Source organism: Rhea pennata, chromosome 2 (genome assembly GCF_028389875.1).
Source record: "Rhea pennata isolate bPtePen1 chromosome 2, bPtePen1.pri, whole genome shotgun sequence".
Taxonomy (NCBI): Eukaryota; Metazoa; Chordata; class Aves; order Rheiformes; family Rheidae; genus Rhea; species Rhea pennata.
Window position 1 is genome coordinate 5,789,850 of NC_084664.1, and position 10,736 is coordinate 5,800,585.

The 10,736-nt window shown below is 47.5% G+C and overlaps 1 protein-coding gene across 2 annotated transcripts in view; it reads right to left on the reverse strand.

Annotated features, from left to right (window-relative positions):
• Positions 1–9,497, reverse strand: part of PLCD1 (phospholipase C delta 1) — a 55,250-nt gene extending 45,753 nt beyond the window's left edge. The window contains exon 1 of one of the 2 annotated variants that reach the window (XM_062568760.1): positions 9,202–9,497. In XM_062568760.1, coding sequence (XP_062424744.1) covers positions 9,202–9,235 — 34 coding nt within the window. In that variant the 5' untranslated portion in view covers positions 9,236–9,497. Of the gene's footprint in view, positions 1–1,358; positions 1,553–9,201 lie in introns of those variants that run through there. The other variant, XM_062568759.1, reaches the window with a different exon arrangement.
• Between the last annotated feature and the right edge of the window lie 1,239 nt (positions 9,498–10,736).

Below are 10,736 nucleotides of genomic sequence, written 5' to 3' on the forward strand. Positions count from 1 at the left end.
ATTTCAACTGCTTTCTCCCAAAAATATCTTTTCCCAGTTCTCATTTCAGGCTCCACTCCTGAGTTGCCCCCTAACACTCTACTGAGCAGATGGGATTTGCTCTGCAGAGCTATGTTTCACAGGTGTAGAAACTTGTTTGGGAGATACCTGAGCTGTCGTATACATCTAAAGATCCCAAAGCACTGTGCAGCGGGACAAGGGTTTTGGTTTCCAACTACAAAACAACACTGGGCACGAGAAGGGCAATCGGCACACTGAGCTAGACGTCTGTATCCCGCCTGCAACAGGCGGAAGGGCTGCGTCTTGCTTCGCATCCTCTACAAAACACAAAATACACGTCTGCACCGAAAATTGTAATGTACGTTTCAAGGGCCACCCCCCCTAAATATCAGTCACACACTTTGCAAACAGAATATATTTAGTGTACCATAAAGTTCAGAGTGAAGATTGACTTTGACAATGATATGAGAGCCCTAAGCACACAGCACTGCAGTGAGCGTGAAATTAATATCCTACACAAAAAAGCTTTACGCACTAAGACACCAAAAATTTTAGCCTTTGCGTTATCCATTCCAGGTTTACAGCAAACGGGAAACAGAATTAAATGCGAGCTGTCACAGTAGCAGGTAGACTCCCAAGTTCACTAGGGAGAGAGTCGGACTGTGTTTATAGGAGACGGCAATAATCTGTATTTCTGCATTGCACGCTCGCAGGTCTGGTATAAACACATAAATTTTACAGCTGCTATAAAATAAGCCTCTTCCTGCCTGCTCGCCCTCTTCCACCGAGTGTTGAAGACCAAGCATAACTCAGGCTTGCTGGTTTTAAAGGCAGCGAGCCTTTTGGATAAAATCCAAAGGACTGCCGTGGGCAAAGAGAGATTTTTCCATTTCCACCTGCCCACTCGGGCCGTCACTCCGGTGAGCAGGACTCTGTTCAGAGCCAGGCGCAGACATTATGAAACTCCCTGGGTTTCCTGTTTCTTTTCAGCCCTCTGAGCGATTCCTCAGGCTCTAAGAGCAACTGGCAACGCGCCGCCGAGATGTCCGAAAACCAGGCAGGAAAAGGGCACTGCCGTATCCAAACGCCCTGCCGTCAGCAGCAGCTCAGAAAGCCCAGCAGGAGATTTGGAAAACGACCCTCTGCCAGAAAGGTCCCCACCTTCTCTGATGCCTCAAACACAGTGGTTTGCACATCTGGAGGATGGTAAAGGAAAGGAAAAGAAACCTCAGGAGTTTAAAAATAACCTTGGAGCTGCCTCTAGGGTGGAGCAGTGCCTCTTTGCGGAGAAAAGCGGCAGAAATGAAGCGGCTGCCAGCGCGTGGGAGTGTCGAGGACCTGGCCGCCTTGCCCCTTACCCAGCCTGACGCCGTTCAGCGCGGCCACTCTGCGGCTCTGCTCCCGCAGGACGTTTTCCTGGGACACGCTGCGCTTCGGCTGCCTCCGGAAGCACTGCATGGTCCGGCACAGGGGTCGGGGAAAACCACCGGCAGCTGGGAGGGACGGGGGGCCCGAGCAGCCCCTGAGGGGTTCCCACGCATCCAGAAACCCCGACGTGCACCGGCGTCAAGGCGAGCAGGAGCGGCGGAGGGAGGGCAGAGACCAGCGGGGGTGGGACCGTGGGACGTCTCGCCTCCCACTTGCTCACTGGCTGCACGCACTGCCTGCAAAATTACACCCAGGCGCCTGCTGGCAGCTGCCCAAGTAGCAGGAGCAGGCTTTCCTACAGTCACACTTCTGTGCATCATTTCCAGGGGTTGGAGGGTTCCCAAATGTCACTCATGCCTCCTATACAGCACCTAGGGCTTCTCAGCCTGCCCAGAGGTGCCCGCGCATGAGAGACTTTGGCTGCTCTGCTTCGCAGCTACTAGCATCCAAAATGTAAGGGGAGGCTGAAAGCCTCTTTTAGCCGGGGCTGATGCAACCTGAAAGTTGTTTGTGAATGGTGTTTTAATTTTCTTTTGTCCAGCTAGAGAAGAGCGTTTTCCTAAGGCGCTTGCGAGCCTGTTCTTTGCCACCAGTTTCCTGCGTAACTCGGGTGAGTCACCCATCCTGCATTTCAGCACAGCTCTGAAGTTGTGCTTGTAATCCAAATTTTTATACTGCAGTCTGGCACAGGGAAAAGTATCCAGCAGTAGTGGTAATACTGAATACACAGAATAACTCAGGTGGGAAGGGGCCTTTGGAGGTCTGTAGCCCAACCCATCCTCCCCTTCTTTCTGCCTACTTTGCAGGAAGCCCTACCAACGCTCACAGATCAGCGCGTAACATTGAGTTGTTTGGCCAGCACAAGGACAGGATCAAAAAAAATTATTCCTGACATATGCCTCATATACAAAACTCCTCACGGATGAGGCAGAGCCTGTGCTTGGTCTTGGCACAGCAGTACAAGGCAGTCACGGCTTATTTACACAGAGTAACGACAAACCACAGTCAGCACAGGAGAATAAGGGTGCTTTCTGGATGAGATCTTGCAAAACATGCTAACCAGGCAGCAGGCAGGCCTTTGAGGAAACACCTCGCATCTCTTCTGATCCTTCTACATGTACAAGAGCTGGATGTTGGAGCTGTAATTTCTGTAGCACTCCCCAGAGAGCTGCGGGCTTCACTCTTGCCCTGGCGAGGAGGTGAGCAGCATGATGCAATGGCAAGATGATATTTATTAGCTAGTAGTCTCCAAGCATTTCCCATATTTCACATTGCGCTGGAGAGAACTGATCTATTTAAGGAGTGGGGAAGAGAGTCATCTCCCGTACTCGAGTTTTGGCAAAATAGTTTGCTTCTGTGCATCCAGCTCTCCAGCCCAGCAGCAGCTAGTCTCCCATAGGGATCCATTCGGGAGCACACTGAGCCCCTCCGTTTCATTTTCCTATTAGCTCCTATAAGCAGTGCCAGCAGCACCGCTGCGTAGAGCCTCCCAGGCTCTCAGAGAACATTTTGCTGTACTTATCCCCGAAGTCTGCACACAGCAAAGCACAAGATAGGCACTTACTAACCTTGAGGAGGTCTACAGAATAGAAAGTGCTGTTGTTATTAGGACTTTGGAGAGTGAAGGCAGGAACATCGGTTTGCTTTTTAAAACAAAGATGACAGCATCAGGCTAGAAACACCCTGTTTTGGGAAACAAGGGATGGTGATTTATTTTGGTCTTGAGGTTATTTAAAGACATTTGAATATCTCATAAATGGAGCCCAATGGATGTGTGTAACATTGCATATTACAGGCCACTCTCCGCTATTGCTACATGGTATATGACATGGTGTCACACGCCTGTGCTGAAGGAAGTGATTCCTGCAAATGGCTTTGGGATAAATTCTCCCACCCTTACTCAGATAACACCTCACTTGGTATGAAGCCTGCAAGGACTCAAGCATGCAATTTTATCCATATGATCAACCTCACTGCAATCAATGGTACCAGTCACGAGCAGAGTTATTCACATCCATGCACCGAGATCAGGGCTTTGCTAATCATCCTATCGATTCCAGCCGGGTTGCTCACGGAGCAAACACAACTCAATGTCAGAACGTGGTCGCAAAGTTAGCAAAGTGCTTTGAAATCAAGGAAAGAGGCACTTGAGAGGGAGAAATGCTGGAGAATTTGGTAGGAAATGGGCTGTGAGAAAACTAATAATGCTCAGGCTGCTCTTCAGATAATTTTCCAAGAAGCCATGAATTAATCTCCATCACTTCCCTATGCAAAGGAGCTCAGGAAGCTCTATTAGCACTTCACAGAGGAAGAAGCAGATTGATTTTGAGCTCTCTAGGGCTGGAACCAGTCTCCTCACTGCCACCACCTTTAGGCAACTCCAAACGCAACATAGCTCTGATGCTGACTGGAGTCTCTTTACACCACAAATGACACGGCAGAAGGCAGAAGTCAGCTGCTGATTTGCCCAGATTTGTGATAGTTTGGGGCTGGAAGGAAAATACTCGTGCTGGTGGTGACCTCACCACTTCCCCATTGCATCAGGCACATGATGTAAATTATGATACAGTGATTAATAATGCCTCTGGCAGTTTACGTAACACACACACATCTCATTTTAGGGGGAGCTTTTTCCCATTAAAGAGGACAAAGGTTGTGCCTTGCTCTGTATTTGTCACCAAGAAGAAATGTCATCTATTTTACATGACACTTTTTTTCTGAAGAAACACTGTAGTTTCACCTTCCCTCTCATGCTCCTCCACAGTGAAACTCCATAGGATTATTTACAAAAGAGCAGTAGGGTTCAGCACCTGAACTGCACCATCCAGCCTTACGCATCCCCAACCCTCAGCAAACACGAGACCACTCAATCCAACTGCATCCAGGATTAATGACAGTTTGGAAAAATCATGGTCCAGCTGGTCTGCAGTAACGTAACAACCTGCCATCGCTCATTAGGGTGATGGAGCCCTCAGAAGCAGTTCTCCAGCTGGGGTGTTATTCCCTGATGGAAAATAAAATCTGACAATCATTACATCTGCAGCACTGCACATCAAGGACGGGTGGCACCTTCAGCGCACTGGCTGTCGGGAAACAAGCACAGCTAGCTGCAGTGCTGAGCAGTGGAGGCTGTTAGAAAAAGCACAAAATCTCTCAAGCAAACTGGTTGGTTTCCTCTGCACTTTTCCGTATCATTGGTATAATTAGCCCATTTCTACCCACCACCAAGAAATGTCACTGACTCTTCCGCACCAGCTTTGCAATTCTCACTGCACTCGTGGGAGCTGGGAGCAGGGAGTGGGTCCTGGGACCATGAATGCTGGGGCATCTCAGGTCAAAGATGTTTTCCTTGTTTATCGTGGATGCATCTTCAGTCCTTGTGATATGTACCAAGTTCCACCTTGTGGTGACACTGAGAATGGGCGTCTCCGCAAAGCGGGCAGCCACATCGACAAGCCTGTCTCTTCTTTACACTGCCTTTTCTTGCCAGGAGAAGCCTGTTCTCTAGCTCTGCTCAGATCAGTCCACACGGTTGCCATCTTTCTTCAAAACAGGCTGGCCATATCCAGACTGCCTACTAGAAAGAGTCCCCAGCCTGTGCCATTGGCATCCAGGAGTGTGCTAGCTTGTGTGGGCCAAACCCATGCCAGGGAGTGCACTGACATGGTGCAGAGCCCTGGCCCTGCTTATTGGAAGCAGAGCCAAGTTCCCTGTTCAGACGTTTTACAGCCAATTTGAAGTGTGACCTTTATTTGTGAAAATCTACACAAATATTTCTGCCATTCTGGGTCGTTCCAAAGATTCCTGTAGCCACACATGACACTGGCTGTGACCCATCCAAAGCCAGTGCTGCCGCCGTACGCTTCTGATGAAATCCAGGCAAAACTCCTAACTAAAGTTCACAGCACTCAGGAGCTCAAAACCAGACCGAAGGGCACTGGTCCTTCCACCATAGCACACAGGGAGACTTGGTGCAGAGCAAGAGGCACCAAAAAAGGCACAGGCTACAGTTACATACAGCTTTTCCTGAAGCTGGTGTGAAAAGGATGGGAGGAAAGTAATTTAACAGGAGAATGCCAACCTGATAGATAGGACCAGAACCAACAGCAAGGAGCATCTGTGCAGTTTTGTTGCATAAATTCTAGCTATGACTTAAGTCATGTTTCTAGGCCTGTGTTAATGAAGATATTAATTTAATAAAACTGAAGTTAATTTTAAGTGAGTTCTAGTTTCCATTTTTTAGGTCACTTACAGCTTTTCTCAACTTTTCTATCAGGAGCTAAATTTTTCTCTGCAACCCAAATGCAGGTTACTCTTGTCATTCAGGATCAGTGGGGCGGGGGGGGGGGGGGAGGGAGAGAGGTTAATTCAATTATGCACAATAAGGAAAAAATTCTTTTTGTTCTTCCAGACTGATTTATCTAAAAATTCAGCACTCTAAATTTAGCTAGTAACAGCCAGAGAAGCTTGTTTTGTATATCTCCACAAAGGGCTTTAAAGGCATCCATGTGAGGAGCAGTCCGAGGCATGAGAATTTCTGCAGACATTTTCTGTATTGGCTCAGTTTAGAAGAAACAGTCGCAAAATTTTCTGCATCTGAATAAAGTAAAACTGAAATCTGCCTGTTTAACTCAAGATCTGCAGTCTTCCATCCTGGTGGGCTTGAGTAAGGACTGAGACTCTTGACCTACAGTAAGGACCTAGGAGACATGTGGACTACAGTTTAGTCTCATCTATATTCAGGTGTGTACAGCACACGGAAAACATGCCAGCAGAAAGATGGAGTGCAATTCACTTGTTTTGATCCCTGTAAGCCCAAGATTTTGCACAGACACCTGCATTTAGCCAGCTGAATCCACCCTGGGTGTTGCAGTGTTCAACCCAGCAGTAGTGCCATGGTAGTCCTTCAGGAGAGTCTCTTGAAGGCCCTACAGACACCGATCTGCTATTTCACAAATCACTACATGCTAGTCTTCATCTTTCCCTCTCAAATACCTGTTCACACATTTCAACCTCCATGTGAAGGAAACTATACTTTGCTCCCACATCATGGGCACTTTTGCTTCTGGAGCTGCCCATCTGGTCAGCAGAGTTTCAGATCTTGCCCAAGCCATTCCTTCCCCATACACCTCCCCTCCAGCATTCTTCTTCCAGCATTTGGTTTTATCCTTTCATCTCAGCTACCTACAGTAGTTTTCCAAGCGACTATGTCTCCTTCTTCTCCCTCTCTCAGTTCCTCATTATAATCTGTTTTTTCCAAAGCATCTATTTGCCCCTACTCATCTGTGTTTGAGCCTTGCATACTGGCAAAAGGGTCTTAAAATTTACAACACAACTGTGTGCTTCAGTTTTACTAAAAACAGTGTTCTGACTGGAAATCTAGCAGCCTTTGTATAAAAACAGAAAAGTCCCAAGACAACTTTTATTTGTCCTTGAAATTAGAGTCAGCTTGCAAAGTTAATGTACTGCTAAGTGTCACTATGGGAAACTCTCCTGCGCTAGTAGTAATGCTATGGTTCAAAAGCTTTCCATGTAACTCATTTGTAACATCCTCCACCAAGTGTGCTGCACAAGGAGCATTTTGTTCAGTGGGTCTGAGAGCAGCAATGTTCCAGCTTCATCAGAGCAGATCCCAGCTAATCCTCAGCAGCAGCATCTCCACCCACGGGTGCAGGTCCCAAAAGGAGACTCCTCCAAACCAGCTCAGGGCAGGTGGAGATGACTCATTTGGAAATTCAAACCAAGCAGAAGTCAGTTCTTGGGACTGGCTGACAGGAGGAATGAGGAAGTGGACAGTTCTGAAGGATTTAAGTGATTTCTTTGCTGATGCTTGCCCCGTGTCCCGGGCTGCCGCAGAGCGTGTCCCCTTCACGGGGCTCTGGCACTCCCAACACAATGTGTGCAGTGTCTGAGATGAAGAGGACAGTGTATAGAAATAAGGCATAGTGCAAATTAGCCTTTCAATAAGCTCTGTGAGCACAAGGGCTCCCAGTTTGGGTCATGCCAGCTTCATGAGTCAAGATAAAGCTTATTAATAGCCCGCAGTGCCCAGCAGAGTTATTGCATAATAAATGTAGATGGCTCTTTATTAAGAAAAAAGAAAAGCACAAGAAGCTCATGCAGTTAACTCAAACACGTTCAAAATAAAAGGCACAGACCACTAAATTAAAGTAGCTGCATTGACTCTATGGAAAACAGACGAGCTCCTGCTCAGTTTTCATCCCAGGACCCAGATCTCCATCCAAATGCAGAATCAACAAAAGCGCTGCAAATATTTCACACACTCGCATCTACAGTAAAACCCACTTTTGCTCTCCGAGGATATCTCAAGAAATCTTTTACTCGCTGTCAAATATTTTACTGAGACAGAATTTTAGGTATGTGGTTAGTTCTGACACAGAAAATACAGCTATTAACATTATAGTTTCATTGGATGGAAAGAAAGGAAGTCTCAGCATACAGCCATAGCCACATCTATCAGCTGTAGGAGCCAAGTAATTTCAGAAAAATTAGATAGCACAAGTCTGATCCTGCTGACAAATAAAGATGTGAGCAATTTTTTTGTCTACATAGTTGGGCATCCAAAATTACTTTGGCATTTGTGAATCTGTGTGTCAAGGAATTTCAGTAAATACAGTTTTTTAAAGCTTAGTTCTTGCACGTTTTTATATACAAATACTTGTGTATTTTTCTACTTCAGACAAGAAAGCAGAATAACAAACAGTCACTGAATTCCTGTTGGTTCCTAACCCCAGAAGACTAAATAATGCTCAATGAAAAATGATCTGGAAGACAGAATAGGAAAGATTTTAATAATTCCAGATGTATTTCTAGCCTTCTTTCCCCAGTGACTGTATAACGAATGATATACCTACAAAAAGATTAACATTAACCTCTGTTCCACCTTCCTTTCAGATTTCCAGCATCTGGGGAAATCAGAGGGAAGAGTTCTTGAGCCCGTGGGAATCTTTTCACATTTCTCCTGGTCATGTTAATTGATTATATTTAAGGTCAAGCACTTATTGCTCTATTAATTTAATTATTTTTATTTTTGTTTACAGCACATTTGCACTAAGACAATGACAATCTCATAAAATAAAAAAGTAAGCACTGCAGCCTTTTCCCATTTCTGTAGGATCGCAGTATCCCATTTCAACCCATCTGCGATAGCTATGCACAGCCCTGAATTGTTTCTGCTCATCAGAGTGAGCAGTATACAAGGAAGGGGTACTAAATCAATATATTAAAGTGAGGCCAGGGAATAAGGGATGTCTGATTGCCCTGTCTATCAGACAAGCCTACCAGTCTCAGTACTGATTGAGACTTTCTAAATCTCACTCACTGGAAGCGCAGGAAGGATTTCTTCCTTTTTAGAAACAGTACTTAGTTTGTTTTGTTTTGTTTTTAGTTTAGTTTAGCTATTGAGTGTTACGGAGTCATGAAGGCAGCTCCTGAGCTGGGGTTCGAGCCCTGCTGTCTTCCCCCAAGCCCCGAGAGTTTATGCAGCTGCGCATCCGTCCCGCTCTCAGTCTCACCGAAAAGGGGAGGAGATTTGGATCAACTTTTCGGGACTTGCACACTCTCATCAGCCGAAGCGCTCTTCCTACCAAACAGCTAACCCTAATAACAAAAAAAAATCGCTCATCACCCCCTTGTAACACTGGTTACATGCTGCACGGGGGGGGGGACTGGGGTGGAGGAAAGAGGGGGAAAAAGCAAGCTCTGCGATGAGACAGAAGAGAGCTGAAACATAAAGACATTTCTTTGACTTACTGTTGCAAGCGAGGAAGCTGCCGTTCGATTCCATTGCTGCAAAATAACGTACACAGCTGCAGCAGGGCTCCAGGAAACAGCTGTGCCCAGCTGCAAGCGTGGCGGGGGGGAGCCAGACCCGGCGGGCTCCCTCTGCTTTCTGCTCCGATAATCCCCGCCGTGGGCTCCCTTCGGAGGCCGCTTCCTTCCCCTTGGCTGGAAATGCCTCTGCGCTATGACTCCCCACGCATTTCCCTCCCGCGTCCGCACGCCGCCGCCTGCCCAGCGCCTCGACTGAGGCCAAGCGCCCGAGCCCCAGCGCAGCGCTGGCCCTGGCTCCTCCCCGCTGAAATCTGGCCGTCTTCGCCGCCGCGCCGGCCCGGCCTCCCGCTTCTGCTCCCGCTGCCGCTCGACGCGATGCCTCTTCTCCCACGGCCGGCACCCGCGCCGCCACGCTCTGCTCCCTTCCCGCAAGAGGACACCCAGAGCCGCGAATTAATCCCGAGGGGCGACAGCCTCTCAAAGCAAGGGAAAGCCTTAAACCGAGCACCCACGGGCTAGGTCTAAAAGGCTGCTAGGGACTGGGACGGAGGGAGAATATTTCTTTTCATAGATTAAAAAAAAAAAAGCGCGTCAAAAATTGCCAGTGTAGAAATAGAAGCTGTAACCACAAATGCTCGCAGAGGCAGGAGTTCAAAGCAGAAGAAAAGTTACAAGTTTTGCAATTAAGACAGCAAGATAGAAAGCAGAAATAAAAAGCTTGCACTGTCCCCAGGCTCTGTCTGAGTTGAACTGATTCCCTACAGCCTGTCTCCTACGCTTAATGAGATATTTTTTAGCACAGAAGTGTGACGCTGGCGAAGGGGAAGAGGGAAGGAGAGGAAACCCAGTGTGGGAAAATAAAATTTCCCTCTGCTTGAAGGTTTGGGGGAAGTTTGCAGTTATTGTTCTGTTTGTTTTTGTTTCCAGTGATTTAGGTGGGCTCGATGCAAACACTTGGTGGAGTGGTTGGAGGATTCAAAACGCTCGTCCGCCTGCAGGGATAAACCTGGCAGCTCCCCTGACACACAGGAAAAGTCCCAGTGTGACAGTAACACATGTGGGAGACTTACATTGGAAAGCAATTTGGTATTATGACTGTTAGGGCCTCCGTGCCAGGAGCCTGGCTGTCCCTTCACGTCCCAGTGGCGGACACACAGAAAGGAGATGCTGGCTTGGACAGGGGCACCATCCCAGGGGTTTTGTTCATGAGTGAGGTCAGTTCCCCGCAAGCAAGACTCTTAAGATTCCTCTTAAAAGCCCCAAGATGGGGGGATTTCCAGAGGAGGTCAGCAAAACTTTCAGCCCAGAGGACAGACTGCAGAATTGAGGATGCAAGAGGCTGATGGATTAGTCAGACTGGAAAACCCAGTGATGCAGAGGTGATGAGGGCAGGACAGTTTTTGCCTTGGAGGAAACATAGAGAAGGGCAAAGAGTCTGAAAGTGGTTATAGGAAAGCGCATTATAGAAACTCCTTTGCCCTCCTCAGTTAAACTATAGCCCCCACGGCAGGCAG